Genomic DNA, 22,200 nt, shown 5'->3' on the forward strand with positions numbered 1-22,200 from the left:
CCTCAGGGTGTCTTGAATTCTGCGTGGGATGTGGTCTCTTGGAGTGTGGAAACCGGGTTAGAGACAGAGGTAGGGTGCATCTGAAGTGTCCCACAGTCTCCCTGATGGCAGCATGTGCATCGTCGTCTCCCCATGTCAGGTCACTTTGAAGAAATGGGTGCGCAGGACAGAGAAGGTGGGAGTCCCTCATTGAGGGCAGGCACGGGATGGGGCAGGGACGGCAGGAGAAAGGCTTTCCCTGCAGGGCTGCCGGCTGGGTGGTATGGGGCCTGAAGGACTCCTGCTGCCAGGGCCCAGGACTGGATTTGCTGGGCCACCTCTGGACCTGACCCTGCACCCTTCCTGGAATAACATGGCAGACATACAATGTAAACTTCATACCCCTGCATCCACTGCCACCTGCCCAGTCCAGAACCCCAGCCCGCAGCCACCACTTCACCTACTTCTAGACTGCTCCTATGGCCACAACAGAAACACAGCACCCCTGAGCAGTCTGCATCCCCCACCATGCCCTGCTCCCCCAGAACTCCCATCTACTTCCTGTTTCTAGAGCTTTGCCAATTCTGGCGTAATTCACGTAAATGGAATCATAAAACATGAGGCTCTTACATCTGGCTTTTCTCAGAAGAATGTTTTCCAATTTGTTCCCATGGTAGCAGGTGTCAGATACCCATCCTCTCACTGGAAGGTCACAGGAAGGACCCAGCTTGCTTACCCGTTGATCCGTCCATGGACTCGGGTGCCTCCCTGTCTCCACCGCGGTGCACAGGGCTCCCTCGGCCCATGTCCTCACCATAGCTTGTTGATGTCTGCTCCTCGAGGAGTAGCTGTCCTGTGGGCTGTGACGCGGGGTCACCCGTGGTTCTGACCCGCATCTCCCTGATCCCTGGTGATGCTCAGCGTCCTGCTCTGTACAGCTCGGCCACTGCACAGGTCCTTCGGAGAGCTGTCCGCTCAGCTCCTCTGCCCACCTGGAGTTGGGGGTTCATGCCTTTGCTCTGGAGCTGGAGCTCTGCACCTGCCCTGGGTGCCAGCCCCTCGTCAGTGGTGCGGTCTGCTGGTACTTTCCCACATTCTGGGAGCTGCCTTTTCCTTCTGGAAATATTCTGAAGCACAAAAGGTTTCCAGCTTGATGAGATAGGATTCATCCGTGTTTTCTTCTGTTGCTCATGCTGCCATCCCTTTGGGGCGGATGGTGTCTGCCGTGTGGTGTGTCTCACGCAGTCGTACCTGCTGATGGCGACGGTCATCTTCCTCCCCTACGTCAGCAAGGTCTCCAGCTGGTGCAAGGGCAGGCTTGTGGGTAGGTGCTCGGCACTGCTCCCCAAGGCCTGTGAGCATGGGAAGGGCCCAGGCAGCCAGGACACGGCCAGGTGTCCCTGCAGAGTCTCCTCCCCTGGCCAGCTCCTCCTTCCTGGCACACCCACAGGTCCCCAGGAACCCCCAGCTCACAGCATGGAGTTCTTCACTTTTGACCTGCACGAACCTCTCAGCAAGGAGCGGGTGGAGGCCTTCAGTGATGGGGTCTACGCCATCGTCGCCACACTCCTCATTCTGGACATCTGGTAAGAACCCAGGCCTGAGGGAGGGAATGCATGGCCTTCCTGTCATCATCCAACCCCACAGAGGCAGGGGCTGAGGCCTCCTGATGCTAGCCCTCCGCTTGAGGAGGAGTCCCACCCTGGTCCGAGCTCCGGAGAGCTCAGGCTCTGCTGTGCTAGGGGCAGGGGGCACACAGGACTCCTCCTGTCGCTTCTCCCTTCCCCAGGCTGGGTCCATGGGTGTGGTTGGGCCTCCCCAACCTGTGCTTTCCTTCTCCTTTAGGCCTTGCCCCAGACCAATCCTCCCCTCTTCTCCCCATTCCCCACGCAAGTCTCCCCCCCAACTCCTCATTCCCCTGCCAGCTCCCCCAATCCCTGTCTCCCCTAGCCCCCTCCCCCAGGGCTCCCCTTTCCAGGGCTTCCCACCTCCCCTCTCCTGCGTCCTCCCTCCTGCTCCGTTTTGCCTTCTCTGGGTGCTCTTTTGCCCCATCTAATCTACCGTTTCCCTCTGTCAATGTTCTCATTTTAGTTAATGCATTTTTAAGTGTTTCATCTGCTTTTTTTTTTTCTTATTTTCCATTCTTTTTTAGAGCCTCTTGTTCCTTTGGTCCTATCTCAAAACATTCTTATTTTGTTGGACAGGTTACACCATCTTGATTTTACATTTTATATCTGAAGGCCTAAAGTATTAGTTCTCCTAATTCTCTTGATAGCTTTTTCCTACTGTAATTTGTGAATTTTTAAAATTGGGGTCCAAGTGCTCATTGGTGTCAACATCTGAGCCTTGACCCAAGGTTGCAGGATGGTGTGGCTTTGCTTCCATGGGTGGGACCCAGCCAGCCCCAGTTCCCTGGTGAGCAGCTGCAATGAGCAGAGGAGAACAGGCCCCCCTCTTGCCCCCGAGCCATAGCCCCCACCTTCAGACTCCTGCAGCTCCACCCCCCAGACACATGTGCAGCCCCCATTGTGAGTGTAGAGGCATCTCCGGGTGCTTCCCCCCCAGCCTGGGAATAGGATGGGCTCTTGGGGCCGCATAGTTGGGGCCACCCACAAGGGGGAGAATCTGAGATGTGCCTTAGAATTGCTCCTTCCAGCTGCGCTCAGCCCAGTGATCTGAGAACCACAGAGGCTGCCCCCACCCCCAGATCAGGGGAACCACCACCCAAGCAGCCCAGCAGGTGCTGGGGTGTGGACAGGGCTCCGTGGGAGCCCCGTGGAGGCTCGGGGGCTGTGGGCTCGGGTTGGGAGCCGCAGCCCCAACCTGACCGCCCATGGCGGGGCCAGGACCAATGCTGTGTGTTGGCCGCCCTCAGCGAGGACAACGTGCCGGACCCCAGGGACGTGAAGGAGAAGTTCCACGGGAGCCTGGTGGCAGCACTGAGCGTGTACGGGCCACACTTCCTGGCCTACTTCGGTTCCTTTGCCACAGTGGGCCTGCTCTGGTTTGCCCACCACTCGCTCTTCCTGCACATCCGCAAGGCCACGCAGTCCATGGGGCTACTCAACACGCTGTCACTGGCCTTCGTGGGCGGCCTCCCACTGGCCTACCAGCAGACCTCGGCCTTCGTGCGACAGCCACACGACGAGCTGGAGAGCGTGCGCGTCAGCTGCGCCATCATCTTCCTTGCCAGCATCTTCCAGTTCGCCATCTGGACCACGGCCCTGCTGCACGAGGGGGAGACACTGCAGCCCTCGGCCCGCTTCGGAGGCCGGGAGCACGCGTTCATGTTTGCCAAGCTTGCGCTGTACCCCTGTGCCAGCTTGCTGGCCTTTGCGTCCACCTGCTTCCTCAGCCGGTTCAGCACGGCCATCTTCCACCTCATGCAGATCGCCGTGCCCTTCGCCTTCCTGCTGCTGCGCCTCCTCGTCCGCCTGGGCCTGGCCCTTCTGTGTGCCATGCGGGGCCTCGCCCAGCCAGCTACCCAGGCTGAGGAGGACGCACATGCCCCGCTCCTCCCTGCTGCCTGCTAGCTCCTGGGGCCTGGCTGCCCCCACCTGCACTCAGCCTGCTTTTGGTTTGTATCTTCAACCTTCTTCTCTAGAGCCTTTGGTAGGTTTCTGCTTCTGCAGACAGTGCGACAGGAGCTTGTATCCCAGTCTCTGTCCTAGGCCCACATTCTCACTCTTTGTGAAGCTAAACCACCAGGGTGCTTGCGCTCTTGCTGGGAGCCCATGGTGCCAGCCCTGAGTGGGGCGTGGGTCCCCAGGCACAAAGGACATGGCAGCAGCACAGCAATGGCCACACTGTATTGTCCTGGATATAAATTATGCTTACATTCAGGTAGTGACAAGGTACACAAGGGCCTGGGTGCAAGCCCACACCACCCCTCTGGGCGCACAGACGCACTTAAATACAAAGGACAGACAACTACAGACCAGAACGAGAGCCAAGGCCTGCAAAGCGGACACAAGTGATGCCACCAGGGACGTCAAGGCAGACACACGTGTGTGTGCTGGAGGCACGTGATAGGGATGTCCCACCACAAATGGCCACTACAGTGCATTTGTGTGTATTTGGCAGAAGCTCAGGGGACATGGGGCTGGTGGGGCAGAGCTCGGTCACATGGCGCTGGCAGCAAACAGCCAGGATGAGTGGAGAAACAGGATTCCTGGGCCTTTCTTTGGGGCCCCTGGAGCCTCCCCAGACTGATCTTGGGGCATGTCTGAACCCAGGGTAGGGGAGGCCCAGGCACCTGGTCAGCTGGACGGGCACTGGGAAAGGCATGTTGATCTTTGACAAACAGGTAATTAAAGCTGGCTCCTCCCCAATGTCACACTTTGTAAACTTCCTCTGGGCCTCCCCTCCGGTTTGCTTTTGGTCCCTTCTGCATACTCTGCCCCAGCCCATGAGGGCCTAGCTTCCCTCCTGCTGCATCTCCAGGATGTCAGCCAAGCCCACCTGGCCTTAGGGCCCTCCGCCCCCCACGTGCAGCCCAAGCAGCTCCTCCACAGTGGCAGGGCCGGGAGAGAAGGCACCTTCCCCAAGACAAGTGGCAGGTGTCCCCACCCAGCCCTCAGTGGGAAGGTAGGCCACAGGCCCTGGTGGTTGGGGCATTCCCACTCTGTTAGGAGCTTCCGGGGGGATGGCCTAAGATTCGGTGCTGCCCAGCTCGGTGGGCTCACAGATGGTAGGGGGACGCAAAATGAGAAATGCTTTCTACCCAGGATGGTAGGCTGGACCCCATGGGCGGGACGACTGGCCAGCCAAAGCCCTGCACCCAGCCTGTCACTGGATCGGAGGCCAGGGGGAAACAGCTGCTACCCCACGCAGCTTCCACGTGCATAGGGTGAGGAAGAGATGCCCCCAGTCAAAGCCATAGGCAAGTCCATCCACCACTGGCTGGCACCCGCTGCTGCTGGACAGGCGAGCTGCTGCAGGGTCCCTCTACTTGGAGTCCCCTTCAGGGATGGGCACCCCGTCTGCTCGGGCATCCTTGGGGGTTCCCGCCTTCCTGGGCTTCTGCTTGGTTTTCCTGAGCATGTGGACCTGTCCCACAACAGGTCAGGTCAAAGTGCTGGAAAATACTGTAGGCATGGTCTCAGCCCACTTTACAGAAAGGGGGTGGGTTTCAGCCTGTGGGCCCCTCCCCTCCCTGTACCCAGGGGCCCACTGGGAAATAACGGTGCACCGCCCAGCCAGCCCTCAGGGCCCTCCCAGCTCACTGCACGTGGTACCTTGGGACCCGCAGCCGAGATGATCATGTGCCCAGGAGCCTGGACCCAGGGCTCACCATCCACCTGCACAGGCGTGGCCTTCAGAAGGGTGACGCGGAAGTAGGAGCCCTGGGCGATGCGGATGCCGGAGCGCAGCCCACCCTGGACCTGGCCCTGGTAGTGGAGAGAAGGCCGGTAGGGCTCAGCGGGCCACAGTCCCACGCCAGGGCCCACCCCGGCTGTCCACACTCACCATATGCATGACGCCTGTCACCCCCACCACCTCTAGCAGCCCGTCATCCATGCGTGGCTTCTCGAACCTTGAGTCACTGTCGGAGCCCCACAGATCAGCCCCCGAGCCCCAGCTGCACCAAGGGAGGGGCGCACAGGTGAGTGGGCAGGCTGGATGAGGGCCTCAAGCCCCACCAGAGGAGCCCTTGGAGCCCCTTGGAGCCCCACCCACTGGCACCTGGGGATGTTGATGAAGATGAGACCCTCGATGCTTGGCAACTCCACTTCCTGCTGCTCCACCTGCAGCCGGATCTCCTTGTGTAAGCCACGGGAGTGGCTGATCTTCTGCAGCCCAACCCGCACATACACGCCTTTATTGTGGAACCTGTGGAGGAGGTGTATGCCTAGAGTCAAGGTGGAGCCCTTACCCTACCTATGATGCCCCCCTCTACAGCCCCAGGTTCCAGCCCCATCCACCAAGTCCTGCTGGTGACTCCCAGGAAGTATGCTGTCACCAGGGGGCAGCCCTGTGATCTAGAGCAGTCCCAAGCCCCTATCCTTGATGTTCTGGCACCTGCTTGTGAACTTGCCAGGCTCCTCTTCCCGTGCCTGGTGGAAGTCCAGGCTCAGCTCTGCATCAATGCCTATCCCGCAGTAGTTACTCATCTGCACAATCTGGAGATAAGACACATTCTCCCATGACCCTGGTCAGTTTTCACCACGTGCTCCCCACCTCCCTGAAGCTGGGTCCAGCCTCCTCATCTCCAACCCAACCCTCCCCTATTGTCACAGCAGCTTCCATCCTGTGACTGACGTGCACTCAGGGGGAGGCAACTATCTGAGCCAGCCAGCCCGGGATGTCCCCAGCAAGCCGCTGCTGACGATGCCTCAGCTTCCCTGTAAATGGGGCAGCCCTGGTGCCTACACCAGGTGGTGGCTGGGATCCACATGAAACCCCGGACAGAAGCAGAGAGTTGCCTCTGGGGGGCCCGACAGGTGCCACCCTGGTACCTTGGGGGGCTCAACGTCCGCCACGCTGTCTTCTGCAGCACCAGCCTCATGAGCGTCCAGCAGAATGGTCCAGCGGTCCATGAGCACTGCGTCAGCCTCATCCACCGACACCAGCACGGAGAATGGGTCCTCCCCACTATAGCCCGCCCCCCAGCGGAGGACCCGGCCGAGGTCATTCCCTGGGATGGGGGCAAGAGAAGACGGACTCTCTATACCCACCCCTCTCCCCACCCTCCCAGGCCTGTCCCCTGGTCTGCTGGCCGACCCCACCTGTGCCCAGCGGCAGGATGGCCACGGAAGGCTCCGGGCACGCCAGACGGTGCCGCATCTCCTCCAGGGCGGCGAGCACCCAGCCCACAGTGCCGTCCCCACCACACACCAGCACCCGGAAACAGGGCACCTGAGAGAACACGTGGAACCTGGCAAGAGGCAAACAGGAAGCACTTGGTGCACGCAGGCCAACAGGAGCACCCAAGCCAACGCAGAACAGCCTGGATGGTTCCGTTCCCTCAGGCCTCTCCACAGCGATGTACAAGCACCCCTCCCAAGGCTTGTGAGGCTGTGAGCAGTGTGGCAGGGACCCCCACACTCACCCAGGAAGAGGCCCCCCGTTGGTCAGTTCAAAGACCTGGTGAGGGTTCAGCAGCTTCCGGAAACTACAGAGCAGGTCACGGCCCTTGAGGCCTCCACTCTTGGGGTTCACAAACACGAGGAGGGGGCAGGAGTCTGGGGGCAACTTCGTGTGCTGACAGATGGGGGGGTGCTGGGTTAGTGCAGGTTCTCAAAGCCATCCCATAGGGGCAGTGACAAGTGCTCCAACCCTGAGCCCACATAGCCTGAGCCCACCTGCAGCTAGTCCCCCGCCCAAGGAAGGCACACATGTGCCCCAGGAGGAGATGAAGCTGGCCGGCCTGGAGCTCTGAGCATACAGGCCACCACCACCCACCGTGACCCTTGTGGCCAGACCGTGCCCACTGCCTGATCCACACAGCCAAGGCTGGACACCCACGTGGGAGTCCACATGCCCCTCCTACAGCTCTCCGGGCCTCTGCCCACCCCCAGCACAGCCAGCAGGAGCAGCCAGGCTCACGGAGGGGCCCCTGCCTCCCATGGGCAGAAGTCCATCTCCCAACAAACAACCCCCAAAACATGGGGCCCAGAGACAGCAGGTAGGGGGCTGAGGTCCCAGCAATGGTGAGGGTGGTGGGGGGCACCAGCATCCATTGGTGGGAGATGCTGGTTAACAGGCACGACTCAGCAACACCTCAAAGCCAAGGACACACTCAGGGTGATGTGTGACCCGTGGGGCAGAGCTGCCTGCAGTCCTCCCACACCTGCTCACCCCACAGCAGGGTGCTACCAGGAGAAAGTACAAGTTGGCACCGCCCACCAGGCTCTGCCTATCAGGGACCCCAACCTGCAGGGGCCGCATCCTCATCAGGACAGCACGGTGACGCCTGGCTCAGGTGGGAGGGGACAGCCAGGCCCAGGAGTCGCCCCCCCCAGTCCCCAACAGTGACCTCACCTACTCTTAATTCTGCTGCACCCAGACAGGGCTCCGGGGTCAGGGCTGGAGCAGCCACCAACACCTCAGGGGAATCCTTGGGGGCCAGCAGGGGTGAGGACCAGAGGCTGCTGGCAAAGGCATGGAGCGTGGGGTACGACGTGGGGCTCCAGCCCCTCACCCTGCTCCAACCCATATAGTGTCCACCCCGGGCGTGGGCTTATCCCACTTCACTCTTCCAGGTGTGGTCCAAAGTCAGGGAGCCCCACCTCCGGGTCAGAGGTGGCCCAGGCCTCCCAAGCAGGGGTCCCAGTGACCCTCGAAAAGGCAAGGGCCTCCCAGGATGTGTGCATACACACAGCCCCTAGGAGGCAGCCATGGCAGGATGGGAACTGCAGCTTGCAGTCCTCCGCCCGTCAGCCATGGTACAGGCCCGTTGCCCCCAGATCTCAGACTCCTCCCAGGCTGTGAACCGTGTGTTAGACAAACCAGTGTCCCTGATGCGCCCACTCACCAGCACGTCTGGGAGCACCAGGGCGGTGAGTGGCCGGCCGTGCACAGCTGTGTCCTTGATCAGCATGTAGAGCCGCTCAGCCTCCGCGAAGCAGGCCACGTCCAGCACCACGGCACCTGCAGCACGGGGACTGTGAGCTCAGACTGTGGCCTCCCTCATCCTGCTGCCAGAAGGGACTCTGGGTCTGGCCATCCAATGGCAGCCATGTGATGCAGGATCACCAGCCCCATGGAGCCTTTGAGGGTCACCAAGCTCAGAGACAGGACACAGAGATGGACAAAAGAGGGCAGCGTGGCAGAGCACACCCTCACCCCAGGGCCTGGGAGGAACACCCCCACAAGAATGGGGGATACTGATAACTGCTGGGGACCCCCAGAAGGCATTTGGGGCTCATGGGAATAGCCTCCTGCTTCTGGGCAGATTTGCAGTCTCCCAAGAAAAGAAAGATGCAAACCCAAGGGCAGAACAGGTTTTTGAGAAAAGTCCTCGGCAACTCAATCACATTTTAGCAAAAGCATGATAGCCAGGGAGCCAGGGAAAAAACCACAAATGGGTCCCTCCCACAGGGTTCCCCCAGACAAAGGTCAGGTCCTAAACAAAATGGAAATGCTGAATACGAAGGTAAGAAGGGCAGGCCTTTCCACCTAACTCCAGAGCCCAATCTGACCATGCCCTACAACAGCGGCTCACCTTGGGAGGAGTAGACGTGGCTCACGGACACCAGGCCAGCTGCGAAGATAGGCTGCGGTCAGGGGAGGTGCGAGGTCCCCAGGCCCTGCCCAGTCTTGGAGGCCAACCCTGCTGCTCCTGTTTGCAGGTGGTTCCCACAACCCAGGAGGGGCAGCTCCCCCAGCATGTCCCTCCCCAGCTCAGAGCAAAAGGCAGAGGCTGGACCTCTGGGGTCTCAGAAGCCCCTTGGAGGAGGTGAGCACTGTGGGCCCTGGAGGCGAGAAAAGAGACCCAACGAGTGGGAACCAGCCTGGCAAAGGCTCAGATACTGTGTGGAGGGAGAGGAGGAGAGGAGAACCAGCCCCCACGGTCTGCTCTCAGAACCCGTCCCCTCCTCCCCCTGCTCCCCTGTCAGCCCAGGCAGTCACACCTTTGGTGGCCACAGCCTCATCCAGCAGGCTGCCATACTCCTGGGCAGACAGCCCGAAAGGCAGGCCAGCAACATACAGGGAGACACGGGGGGCCACAGCTCTGCTCTCAGCCACATAGAACCGCGTCTGGGTCATCTGTCGCAGGGATGTCTGTGGGGAGGTAGGACCCAGAGCAGAGCACTCAGGGAGGGCACCACCATTCCCGGTCCCTCCATCCTCCATCCAGAAAGACTTCCCAGGCTGAACCACACTGAGACAAGACAGAAAAGGAAACACAGGCTTCCTCCCTCGGGACAAGCCCCTCAACTTTCCTCAGGGAGCCCCAGGAAGTGGGGTCTGGGGCTCAAAACGGCACCTTCGAGAGAACAGTGACATGAGCAAGCAGACAGACCCGCCAGGCCCAGGAAGGCTGGCACTGGCACGTAGGGCCCTAGGGACAGGCTCCCTCGCTGGGAGGCAGCAGCCATGGCCAAAGGCTGGTGACTCTGTGGGGACCAGCATTCACACCAAAATGACCTGCCGGATGTCACGAAGCCGGGTGAGCAAGGGCTCCTCATCCTCCAGCACCGTCCGCTGGACTGCAAGAATGACAGGCAAGGCCTGTGGGTACCAGGTGCCACTCCCACATCTGCAAGCAGCTGCCCCGAAGACTTCAGGACACCCCGGGGCAGATCGGGGACCCTCGATCACAGGCTACCGCTCACCTTGCCTGCTGCCCATGAGCACCTCCTCCAGCTGGAAGCTCTCCGGACCCTCAGCCTGTGAGGGGCAGAGGTCACAGCGTCAGGCCTGGAGCTCCAGCTCCTCCAGGTCATCCACCAGGCCAGCCAGGACCACAGTGGCATACACACCTGACGGCCGAGCAGCAGGAGAGCCTCCAGCAGCACGGTCCAGGCTGTGCTCCGTGGGGTCACACGGATGGACACGTAGGCCACACCCACCCTGCAGGGAACAATCTCAGGAGCTCGGGTAACATGCCCCCACGCCCCCCAGCTCCCGCCAACAGACCCTGGGCCTGGGGCCTGGGTCTCACTTGAGCCAGGCAGGGTAGATCTTCAGGTCTTCCTGGGTATGGGGCAGAGCACGGAGGATCCAGGCCTCGGGGGCGGCCTCTCGGGATCCCGGGCCTCTGCTGCCCTCCTCCTCTGCACTCCCTCCGGCCCGGGTCCTGCCCCGGGTCCCCATGTCCATGGTGTGGACAGATGGGGGGAGGGCCTGCAGCTCGAAATCGCAAGGGTCCTCCATGACATAGTAAGCCCGAAGCGCTGCCTCCTGCGGGGGAAGTGGGGGGCGAAGGGGGGCAGATGTAGACACCAGCCAGGGCCATGCCAGATGCCACAAAGCTCCCCAAGAAAGCGCCCTGCAGGGGCTCCCTCTTACAAGCATCTCCTGACTCCTGGCGTGGCGGGGGACGGTGATAACACGAAAGTGGTTTCTCTGCAGAGCATCGTTGCCATCAAAGATCTTCAGGGTCTGTTTGCCTGGGCCGGAGAGAAGTAAATGTCTGTCCACGGAGTGGGGTCCAGGCTGGGGACAGGACGGGGGATAGGGTGAGGGATGAGGGGACCAGGCTGCAGGCCACAATGGCTAGGAGGCACTCACTGGAGTCCGGGGCCAGCACCTCTCTGCCCAGCCCAGCGGGGGCGCTTCCGTCTGCACCATCGTCCCCCTCACCTGCCGGAGGGGCACAGCTGACCTCCTACCGAGGCCAACCCCCAGCCCATACACCCAGCCCCAGCACAGCCCCTCACTTACCCTGCTCTGGGGCCGCGCTCTCAGAGATGCGGAAACAGTGCATCTTACTGAAGTTTCGGGACAACAGGCGCACACACACCGGCGGGAGGACCATGGTGCGCAAGCGCCCAAACGTGCACTCTGGGGCAAGCGCCGCAGAGCAGACTGAGTGGGCCTGCAGATGGGAGCATGGGCCGGCTGTCAGCCACTCTGCAGGGGCCCACGCTGGGTTGATGGCCCCTGACCAGGCCAGGGCGGGGCACACAGGCGGGTGCTACCCTCAGACCAGAAGGATCCCTGACTCTGTACAATGGGGACCATCCCCAGCCCCAACACACTGCGATGCAGACGGGTGAGCACAGACGGGTGAGCACGGAAAGACGCGCCACACCTGCTCTCGGGACCTCCAACCTACTTTCCAAAGGGATAATATATCCACTCTGCCCCACCCCCCAGGACTATGACACCCCACCCCCAGGAACTGCCCATCCTGGCCCTGCCCACCAGGAACTCCACCATCCCACTCCGCCCCTCAGGACACCCCCACCCCGCAAAGCCCCACCTGCATGCCGCACCCCCTCCCCCACAAAGCCCCACCTGAGCATCCCCCCCAACCAGCCAGCAAAGCGCAAAGCCCCACCTGCACGCCGCACCACTCGCAGCGCACGCCTGCCAGCACATCCGAGGAGCCACATGTCTTCCTGCAGACCTCGCAGCGCGCACCAGAGGGCAGGTTCCCCTCCCGCCAGTGGTGGTGATGCGCGTCCTGTGGAGGGGGCCATCCTGGCTCAGCCAGCCCCCAGCAACACCACCCTTCCCCCTCCCTGCCCCCCACCCCACCCCCAGGCTCAGGCCTCTGACCCTGTGCACTCACGTGGTCCTGGTGCCCATCCCAGTGGCACTGGCGGCAGTCGCTGCAGGCGAAGGGCACACAGTCGGGGTGAACGTGCAGCTCACACACTGGGGGGCGGGCAGGGTTAAGGGCCTCTTGCCTCTCCCCACAGCCTTGCCCCCTTCTCTTGGGCAGCACTGCCAAGGCCAGTTCCCTGCACATCCCAGCCACACTTCCTGGACTCTTCCTGGAGCGCACAGCAGGTGCCCCTCCCCTCAGGGGACAGGAGCCGGCTACCCATTGCTCTCTGTCTTCTGGCCCCCTGCACCTGCTTCCCCATGAGGGCAGCTTGAGAGTCCACAAACACATCCCCCCTCATGGGCGCCCAGGGCACCACCCCGCCTCCTGCCTGGCTGCCTGGCCACAGCAGGGTGTGGGCCCCCTGGGCAGCAGAGACCAGGACCCTGGTGAGGGTGCAGACCACAGAGCAGCCAGGCGGGCTGGGCAGTACCTTCACAGCGGAGCGCAGGGGCCTCCAGGGCCTTGCGGCACACGGCGCAGAACTTGCGCTTGTAGAAGCCCCGAGGGCCGAAGCAGTGGGCCACAGGGACCTGCACGGAGCAGAGCTCCCCCTCAGCCTGGGGCCCACCGGACAGCACCCAGCCAGCGCCAGCAGGCCTCGTCTTCTGCAGCCCAGAGAGCCCTGCAGTGCCTCCCAAATCTTCCCCTGCCCCTCTGTGCCCCTGGGGGCCCTGCTGGAACTGCCCACTCTCCTCCCCCAGGCTGGGCTGCCCCTCCTGCAGGGAGCCCCCTGCTGGTTCTTCCCCCGGGCCTGATTCAGCTGTGCGGGTCCAGGAAGCTGGGCGCTGGCTGCTTCCTCCAGGCCTCGTCCCTGCCCCTGTGATACATCCGGGGCAAGCTGGACGAAACACTCATGGGCAGAGGCCCACCAACAGGCAGGAGCAGGAGTGCTGGGTGTCAGGGACCCCAGAGGAGGAGGGATCAGAATCAGCAGGAGGTGAGGCCTGGCTACTGCCCTGGGAGGGGCTCACACACAGGGACTTGGGATATGGTCAGCATCCTGGAGACCCAAGGCAGCACAGAGGAGCACTCCTGCACCATCCACCCAGACAGACTGACTCAGCCCAGCACCTGCCACGAGAGCTCACTCCCCCAAGCCCCACCCCCCGCCCCATCCCACCATACGCACCCGGACCAGGCTGGGCGCCACACCCGTACAGGGTGTCTTCACGTGCTTCAGGCACTTCTCGTGGGACATGAAGTTGCAGACTACGGAATGAGAGCAGCATGAGTTGGCCCCTGTCCGACCCAAGCATCAGGAGACCCCAGGCTTTGGCATGCAGAAGGGAGGCCATGGCCAGCAGGAGCACCAGGGGCCACAGCCAGCTGCCCACATTCTGCAGGGGCAGTGCATCTCTCACAGTGGGCCCACTCTGCCAGAGCTGAGGGGGAGTCGGCGTGTGGTGAATCCCTGCATCCCCCACCCCACTCTGACCCAGCAGTGAGTGATGGGGAAAGTGACTCTCGCCATCCCCACTATCGTGGGGGCAGAGGGAGGACATGACCACAGCATCCCCCCACAGAAGCACCATGGACACCCTGATCCACTGTGCCACCCCACCTCTCATCCCCAGAGAGCCCAGAGTGGGGATGCTGCTGTGTCCCAGGGTCTTGAGAGTGGCCCCTGCCCCTTGCACAAGGGGGCCCACTCCTATCTGTTGGCCCTGAGGTGCAGGCAGGTAAGTGGACATCTCCCCCAAGACCAGCAGCACGAAGAACATCCTTCCCTCTCTCCCCCACAACTCTGAAGACCCTCTGACCACCCTTCCCATGTGCTGTGTGCCTGTTGAAACCAGAGCCAGTCTGTGATGGTCCAGGACCTCCTGAGGCTGGCAGGGTAGGGGTTGGCCAGCCCAGGGATGGCCGCACCTGTCCCCACCCAGAGGGATAGACAGCCCAGAGGTTCTAAAGGCAGTGAGTACTCCGACATAGGCTGTGTTTCTGAGGGCCTCCTGTCCTGGGGTGCAGGCCACTAAGAAGGGAAGCCTGGAGAGTCCAGCCACACTGAGGGCCAAAGTCAGACAAGATTGGGGGGAGGGGTGCAGGAGGCCTAGGGAGGGGCAGGGGACCTGGGCTGGGCCCCCCTGGGGTGGGAGGGGTTGGACAAGGCAGCTGGAGGCTGGGAAGTGGGCAGGCAGCAAAAGGACTCACTCTCCAACATGGCGCTTGGTGAAAAGTATGAGCAAGGGGCCTTGAGGCAGCCCCATCTTACCCACTGAAGCCCTACCCACCCGTCCCTAGGAGGAAGACACTGACTGGTCCTCCACAGGCTAGCAAGGACAGCCCTGAGGCCTTGCTTTTGAAAAAACTACAGCAGGCTGGGTCAGATGGAGTAAGTGGGGAGGCACAGAGGAAGGGTGAGCACTCTGGCTAGCTTCCCCTCCAAGGCACCCAGACTAGCTCTGTCCCGGAAGGCAGCAGCTGCAGGCAGGTGGTGCCCAGCTCCTCTGGCCCACGGAGATAGTGCTTGATCACCCCACATCCCACATCCTGGGTACTCCCTGGCAGGGAAGGAGGCTCTTCCTCCCACACGCTTGTCAGGCCCCTCTGCCGGCCAAGATTATGAGCCCCTTCTCCAGAGGTGGGGAGCACGTCCACACAGCTGCCCAGGGATGGCCTCCACGTCATCCCCCAAGCCCAGCCCCTTTCCATGAGCTGCTTCGCCCTTTAGACCCAGAGCCCCACCTGCAGGAGGTCATAGCACTGAGGAGGACCTGGAGTCTAGCCTTAGACTTGAAGCCCTGCCTTCACCACCCCTCACCTGTGCAGGGGTCCTGGGTTCAACCTCAGACCTAAAACTGACTCAGCCTGCACAAGCACTGCTCCCCCCTCAGGTGAGCCAGTTGGCATGGGACAAGATAAGACAGTGCAGTGTTTCTGAGGATCTAGGGGTGACCTGCCCCATGCCAGCTGGCCAGACCACCTGGTGCTGCCCTAGGGAGTCAGCTCAACCATGCCATTTTCTTGGGCAGAAGGCATCCCGCCTGAGAGACCCAGCCTCCTCCATCCAGACCTGGTTAAGACTTCTCTGTAAACCCCAGAGTCAAGTCTGTCTCCATGAGTGGAGCAAAGGGTCCCCACATGCCTGGGCAGCTGTGGTCCTCAGGGCCTACCCACCTGTTCTGCCAGAGGAAGCAGGACTACGAGAGCAGACCTGGGAAGCTTGTGCCCTCGCTGTCCAATGAGCCAGCAGAGGGAGGGCCTCCTGGCCCAGGCAGCCAGCTTGGCAGCTAGGTGCCAGCCCTGTTGGGGCATGCCGCACTTGGCCCTTGTGGGTAGCAGTGTGCACGCAGGGCAAGAAAAGGCCCAGCACTAGGGCACAGGATCCTACCAGCGGCCCGGACCAGCCCTGCCTGACCACAGTGATGCCTCCTTGCTGCCCCAGCTACAGGGAGTGAGGAGCCTAGAGTAAGTGAGGAGTCCCACCTGCTTAGGGGACCCTGAACTCATCCCCCAGTCACTGCACCTGCTCCACAACGCCCACCATACTTTTCCCTCACTGAATCCCAAGCCCAGTGAAGGAGCTCAGGGAGCTGTTTTTTCCTGAGGCCCACAGTCCTGGGGGAAGACACCTGGTGCCCCCAACCCCCTAGAAAAGCAAGTGCTTATCGCCTCTCCAGAGAGGGTCTGAGGCCATCACACTCCTGCCCCGGGGGTTAAGCGGCTCTGTCCTGAGGAGCCCACTGCTGGGAATGCAGAAGTCAGAGGGGAGGAGCCCATTCTGGGCCACGGGCTGGGGTCTGTGGGATCGCGGGCGCTCACCGTCGCAGAGGAAGCCGGCCAACCCCCAGATGAAGTCGGAGCAGAGGTGGCAGAAGGTGGGCTTAGTGAGCGTCACCTTCCGGAAGCTGTGGCCAGACGCGGCGGGGCCTGGGGTCCTGGCGCCCGCCCGCTCCGGGCCAGACCCCGACCCTGGCCCCGGCCCAGGTCCCGGGCGCGCGCGGCCTCTGCCGCCTAGCTCGGGGCTGGAGGCCGGGCTGCCCGGGCGCGGCGAGCTACTGCCGAGCCAGGCACGGGCCCGGGGCTCGGCCGCCGCCGCCATCCCTGCCCGGGCGGCCCGACCCCGGCGGCTGGCGAGAGCCGGGTCCGCGCCGCGGGTGAGAGGGGGTACCGCCTCCCCGCCGACCCCGCCGTCCGCGCCGGGCTTCCGACTGCGCCCGCCGCTACTGCGCAGGCGCATGCTCGGGGGCGGGGGCCATGGAGCTGGGGGCGGGGCCTGGGCTGGGGCGGTGGGCCTTCTGGGGCGGGGCCTGGGGCGACGGGGCGGGGCCTCGGTTGGTACCTACTGGAGGTGGAAAACCTGCCGGGGGGCCTGCGGACCCTGGGTCCGAGCCGCGGCCTAGTGAGGGACTGCTTGGGGAGGCCTGGAGGGCAGGGGGATGGGCTTGGCCTTCGGCCGACAGGCTGAGCCCGGAATCGGGACCGGGTTCCCCGCACGCAGCCTCCGACGACTCCGGCACCGGGCGTTTGCACCTGCGGCGCCCAGACACGCGCCTGCGCAGACGGACACCTCCCACGCCACAGTGGATCCCGCGGGTGGTTCGCGGTTGCACTGGGAGGCCCTGCGAGCGCAGGGCACATCCCAGGGGCCCGAGGGTGGGATCGGGAACCAAGGCCCGCCTCTCCTGCATGCCCCAACCAGCCGTGTATGACAGCCGAGTGCGCTGCGTTTTCGCAAGCGTGGGCCCTGCCTTACCCCGAGTACCCTCAGGCCTGGCCCCTGTCCTCACCACAGATGGGGACGTCATGAGGGTCTCGCTCAGCAATAGCCAGGGCCTGCATTCCCCCCTCCCTACACCAACGTTGCTGTCCCGCTGTTAACTGATGATGCTCCCTCCCATCATCTCTCTCTGGCCTAGTGTTCCCATCAGGGCCTGACCTGTCCAACGTCGCCCCCCTCCTCCTCGACCCCGCCCCCCCAGGAAAACCCACCACCACCGCACTCCTGGGGAAGGCAGTGAGTTCTGCCAGCCAGCCCTGCAGAGATGTCTGGCTTTAGGAAGGGACAACCACAGCGCACACAGCTTTGTTTTGTCCAGGCGGTGCTGGGGATGTGTGGGGGATGTGCCCACAAAGGTCACCCTGACCCCATTGCCTGCCAGAAATCACTCCAGGGCCCCTCCTTCTGTGGGCCTGAAAGCAGATTGCCGTTCATGTGGCCAAAATGGGCATCATGGGCCAAGGGTGTTCTTGGGGGACCCAGAAGGGACAAGCAGGGCTGCAGAGAGAGGCTGGCTGCTGTAGGGGTGGAAAAGGGTAAAGTCCCAGGGTCCCAGAGGAGGAGAAAAACCAGGTGGGGGATGCAACCAGGGGAGAATAATGTCCAGAGTTGGGGTGGGGGGCGATGACCAAAAGGCCAGGAAGGCAATGCCCTGGAAGTGTGTTGGGCCTGCTGGGAGGGCCTGAGGGAGTGAGAGACAGGGAGGGTTGCAGTGCCTTGTTTTGCTGAGGGGGATTCCAGGTGTGGACAGCAGAGGGAGAGAGACAAGCTGTTTCTGCAGGAGACAGGGTCCTGAGAAGGCGGGAGGACTTGCACTGTCATTCCCAGGACGGTTCTTCACTGTCTGGAAACCACTCACTGCGCACCCAGAGCATTGATTGGGCTGGCATGTCTGCCCTTCTGGAGCTGAGTTCTGGGGCTGACAGACAACAAACTGAAAAATAAGAACCAAGCCACTTAATGTCTTACTGCCAGGCATGGATGGAGGGAGCCAGGCTGGAGTTCCCAAGAGGAGCTGGGCTGTGGGCAGCAGGAAAACATCCAAGCATCGGGAAACAGAGGGTGTGCCGACAGAAATGGCAGACACACTGCTGTCAAACCTTCCGCGAACTTCTCAGGACCCCTACCAGAATGGCTAGCAGCTTCTAGCTGACGGCTGAAAACATCTGTGCCTGGAGCATGGCGCTGTTCGAGGATCTGGGTGGCCCACTCCATGTCCATGTTCCCACAGAGAGCTTTGGGTCTACAGGCCGTGCCCCTCCCCTTCTCTCCCCTGGAAGTCTCAGTAAGCTCAGGCGCCCCAACACAACACAAGCCAGCCACAGGCTGGGGGCCTTGAACAACGTGTACTTCTCAAAGTTCTGGAGGCCGCAAGTCTGAGGTCGGAGTGGCTCTCAGTCACGTTCTGGTGGGGGACTCATCTTCATTTGCAGATGGGCCTTCTCGCTTGGCTCCTCACACAGCAGCAGAGAGACAGAGAGAACAAGCTATCTGGTGTCCCTTTTCACAAGGGCACTAACCCCATCCTGTGCTCTTGACCCCCAAAGGCCCCACCTCCAAACACCATCCACAGGGGTAGAGTTTCAATACATGAATCAGTGACAGAATCCTTGCCTGTTGTCCAAGCCCCTCGGCTCATGGTACTCGGTTACAAGGAGCCTGGCAGACTCACATGGAAACCAGCCAGCTAGGCATTGTTAACGGGGGGCCTCTGACGCCTGCGCTCTGCTCTGAGTACTGTGGGTGGGTCCCTTTGCTCCTGGAGCATGCTCAGTGTATGTTAGCAGCCGCACCACGGCTTCTCTCTGCTGTGGACATGCTTGTGTGCTGGAGCCAGACTTTGGTTGTTAGGAAACATGCTTCCAGGAGCTCTGGTCCGTGTGTACACGCATCCACTGGAGAAACCTTGCCGGGCCATAGGACATGCTGTGACCACCTCTAGAAGATAATCCCAAAGAAAAATAGACCCACACACAAAAATAAAAATGTGTATGTCCACTGGTAACGTAGGAAATTTCCTTCCGTGCACTCGTGTGAACAACTAATGGTCTCAGAGTTGCAGCCTTTCTGGGAGGTTGTGGTGTGGTTTCCACTTCTGTCCCTTGGAGGCAAGGCAGTCACCAGACCCTTATCGCAGATCCACCTGCCACCCACAGCTCAGCTCGTAAGGCCCCATTTGTTCGTGACTCCATCATTTTGCTAGTGAGCATCTTGTCTTTATTGATTTGTAGTTTTCAGGCTCTAGAGATTATTGTTTTGTCAACAACAGTCCATTCTCGCCGTCCATGGCTGCTGCACTCTGGAGCCATGAACACACAGTCTGGGCTCCTGGGGGAAGGTAGGGTCGGCTTCCTGGAAGCCACTGGTCACAACAGAACCGTGTGTCATGCAGCTTCTGTCTGAAGTCACCTTACCGACTCTGCTGTTGGCTCATCAAGAAACCAGTGGCCAGCATCGCCACGCCTCAAGCCTAAACAAAACCCGCCCCACCCATGGTTTCCTCCGTGGGCCCACCGCAGCCTCTGGCATGTGGACCCCTGGGTGGAACTCCAGCACCACCTGGGGGTTGGGGGGCGCATTTTCAGCCATGGAGTCACAGCCAAAAGCACGAAAATGCGGGACATGAGGTACTAGACAGACAACAGACAGGAAGGAGACTGGTTTCCAGGATGAGCCAAACCGAGAAAGTAGGGCGCTGCCTCCTCCTGTCTCTGCAGGGGACATCGGGTCCCGCTCTGTCCTCGCTGCTCTGGCCACATCCCCGAATGACCATGGACACTGTGGGCTTACAAAGGGTTTAGCGAGCAGATGAATTCACAATTCCAAGATCCATGAATACTGAAGCTTCCTGGGTCAGCACCGCCTCCTCCACATCAGGACGGTCCTGTCACTCTCCTGTGGCTCTGGGTGAACAGGCCTTCTTAAGGCTTCATCTCATCCAACTGATCAGTCTTTCCTTGCTGGGGAGGGCCTTTGCATCCTGTTCAAGAGGCTGTAGGCCCTGAGGCCACAGAGATGCTGCTGGGTTCGCAGTTCCATCTCCCGAGGCTGCCAGGCCTATCTTGGCAGTGTGGGTGATGCAGCATCCCATCTAGGCAACCCACAGCCTCTCTCTTTAAGAAAGAATGCAAGTCATCATAGAATTAGATACAAATGTATTCAAAAAGAGAAAGGAAATCATAATATTCTTAAAAACTGACCAACACCAGAAACACCACAAAATCCAGAAAATGCCATAATTTTTATTCATAGCTGCATGATACGCCACTAGGATAAATTTTTCATCTACATTTTTTTATTGTCTCCTTTTTTTTTTTTTTAAAGATTTTGTTTATTTATTTGACAGACGGAGATCACAAGTAGGCAGAGAGGCAGGCAGAGAGAGAGGAGGAAGCAGGCTCCCTGATGAGCAGAGAGCCTGATGTGGGGCTCGATCCCAGGATCCTGAGACCATGACCCAAGCTGAAGGCAGAGGCTTTAACCCACTGAGCCCCTTATTGGCCCCTTATTGTCTCTTCTTATAATTTTTTCAATATTATTTTCAGGGAGAAAAGAGAAAAAGAACTTAGCGTCTCTAACAAGGTTGATTGAAAACAACCTTTCATGGCTTCAACCCTTCATGGCTGCTAGTTCACCAAAGTCCTCGCTTGGGCTTTCATTACTCATAACTCCTATCTAGCTAAGACTGCCCTCAGATTTGGAGAGAACTTTGACAAATTCGTTTCGTTTATAAGCTGGAAAGTCTAGGGCACTTCATTTTCTCGTGCTGTGACTAATCTCAAATGCCCTTACGGATCTCATGAACCCTCTTACGTCATGTCCTTGTCACATTGGCTCTCAGGGTTCTCCATTATCTTGCTGATGTCAGCATTTCCTGTTAAATCGGCAGAATGTTTAATCCTGTTCCAAAAGTTCATGTGATTTCACTCCTTTTGGTTAGTTGCCACGGCTGTTCCTGGAAGCTGTCCTCTGTGCCAGGGTGTCTGGCATTAAGTTCACAAAGAAGTGACCAGGAACCATGTGCATACAGTCCAGTAAACCCAAGCTGATGTTTCCACCACTCAGCTTCCCCTTGGGCAGATCCAGAAAAGGCTTCCCCACCTCCCCAGAACCACCCAGAAGAGGGGAAGTGTGACGGAGGGAGCCTGAGGCAGTGTGGGAACTGCTGTGGTCCTACCATCTTCCTTTAGCGAAGTTGACAAAGCCATCTGATCATATGACTAAGGCCCCGTGGGAATCCATGTCCATCTCTGGCCAGGGCCACAGGGTCTCTTCTCCACTGGGTTCGACAGCCCTGATCCAAGAGCAGAAGGCCTTGCATGTGCTCAAGGTGTGAGCAGGACACGCTCCCTTTAGAGGCCTCCTGCTGGCTTTCTCTACCTTCTGGAGCTGTGTTCTTTGCAGTCCGGTGCTCATGACCCTTTCTTCCACCAACAAAGCACAGCATCTTTAAACTGGGTACCCAGGATTAAAAAAAAAAAAAGATTTTGCTTATTTGGGGGTGCCTGCGTGGCTCAGTGGGTTAAGCCTCTGCCTTCGGCTCAGGTCATGGTCTCAGGGTCCTGGGATAGAGCTCCACATCAGGCTCCCTGCTCAACAGGGAGCCTGCTTCTTCCTCTCTCTCTGCCTGCCTCTCAGCCTGCTTGTGATCTCTCTCTCTGTGTCAAATAAATAAATAAAATCTTATTTTAAAAAGATTTTGTTTATTTGAGGGAGTGAGCATGAGCTGGGTCAGAGGGAGAAGCAGACTCCCCACCGAGCAGGGACCCCTGACACAGGGTTCAATTCCGGGACCCGGAGTTCATGACCTGAGGCCAAGGTAGGCGCTTCACCGACTGAGCCACCCAGGCCCCCTATTCCTGAGATTCGTTTTAATCAGATAGGCTAAGGTGACAGAAATGCAAACACCTGCCTTTGGAAGAATAATTTATTACTTACATTTCTCAAGAGAATCAGGTACCCCACACCACGCAGGGCCACAGGGCGAAGCACCAGTTGGAGTCAGAAAGCAGAGGGGAGCAAAGGGAATGTAGCCCAGAGCCTTTATTGAGGTTTTCATAGGAAGGAAAGGGTGAGCAGCAGGCACAGGGAGTAAGTTTGGGATCGGGCAATTTGAATAATTTTGGCAGGCCTGGGCTATAGTGCTGTCCCTAGTGTCCATTATCTGGCCTTGGCATGATCTGGGGCAAGGGGGGTGTTGGCCTGGCATGTAAGAGAAATGAAGCGTGGCTTCGGGGTGTGGGCTCTCTCTAGGAACCATGTAGCCCTTGGAGGAGCA

At 60.2% G+C, this 22,200-nt stretch overlaps 2 protein-coding genes across 10 annotated transcripts in view; one reads left to right on the forward strand and one right to left on the reverse strand.

Moving 5' to 3' along the window:
* TMEM175 (transmembrane protein 175) overlaps window positions 1-4,315 on the forward strand; it is a 23,825-nt gene extending 19,510 nt beyond the window's left edge. For 6 of the 7 annotated variants that reach the window (XM_013045805.2, XM_045073947.1, XM_013045803.2 and 3 more), the window contains 3 exons: window positions 1,225-1,303; window positions 1,430-1,565; window positions 2,855-4,315. In XM_013045805.2, coding sequence (XP_012901259.1) covers window positions 1,225-1,303; window positions 1,430-1,565; window positions 2,855-3,512 — 873 coding nt within the window. In that variant the 3' untranslated portion in view covers window positions 3,513-4,315. Of the gene's footprint in view, window positions 1-1,224; window positions 1,304-1,429; window positions 1,566-2,825 lie in introns of all 7 variants that reach the window. The other variant, XM_004772346.3, reaches the window with a different exon arrangement.
* On the reverse strand, window positions 3,768-16,358 carry DGKQ (diacylglycerol kinase theta). Of its 3 annotated transcripts, none has more exons than XM_013045725.2 (23): window positions 15,965-16,358; window positions 13,332-13,411; window positions 12,633-12,732; window positions 12,164-12,249; window positions 11,930-12,055; window positions 11,311-11,464; window positions 11,158-11,229; window positions 10,936-11,036; window positions 10,589-10,827; window positions 10,407-10,497; window positions 10,260-10,314; window positions 10,072-10,133; window positions 9,555-9,705; window positions 9,146-9,184; window positions 8,456-8,571; window positions 7,031-7,182; window positions 6,708-6,856; window positions 6,438-6,616; window positions 6,001-6,101; window positions 5,665-5,811; window positions 5,449-5,560; window positions 5,217-5,369; window positions 3,768-5,028 (listed from the first exon to the last, which is right to left on the reverse strand). In XM_013045725.2, exons 1-23 carry the CDS (start codon window positions 16,242-16,244, stop codon window positions 4,927-4,929), a joined length of 2,847 nt encoding a protein of 948 aa, XP_012901179.2. In that variant the 5' UTR covers window positions 16,245-16,358; the 3' UTR covers window positions 3,768-4,926. The 3 variants fall into 3 exon arrangements, with proteins under 3 accessions (XP_012901179.2, XP_044929734.1, XP_044929785.1); XM_045073799.1 differs by having other exon boundaries at window positions 11,158-11,232; XM_045073850.1 differs by having other exon boundaries at window positions 4,957-5,088; window positions 11,158-11,232.
* Between the last annotated feature and the right edge of the window lie 5,842 nt (window positions 16,359-22,200).

This window comes from Mustela putorius, unplaced genomic scaffold (assembly GCF_011764305.1).
Source record: "Mustela putorius furo isolate JIRA1106 unplaced genomic scaffold, ASM1176430v1.1 tig00000083_pilon_pilon_pilon, whole genome shotgun sequence".
In the NCBI taxonomy this organism is placed as follows: domain Eukaryota; kingdom Metazoa; phylum Chordata; class Mammalia; order Carnivora; family Mustelidae; genus Mustela; species Mustela putorius.

Excerpts from the sequence above, each read along its gene's own strand:
- DGKQ (XM_045073799.1), bottom strand. The coding sequence starts at position 16,244 with ATGGCGGCGGCGGCCGAGCCCCGGGCCCGTGCCTGGCTCGGCAGTAGC. Across the intron at positions 12,733-13,331 it reads TGGCGCCCAGCCTGGTCCGG|GTCCCTGTGGCCCACTGCTT; the intron begins GTGCGTATGGTG and ends TGCTCCGTGCAG. Across the intron at positions 6,617-6,707 it reads CATCCTGCCGCTGGGCACAG|GGAATGACCTCGGCCGGGTC; the intron begins GTGGGGTCGGCC and ends CCCCCATCCCAG.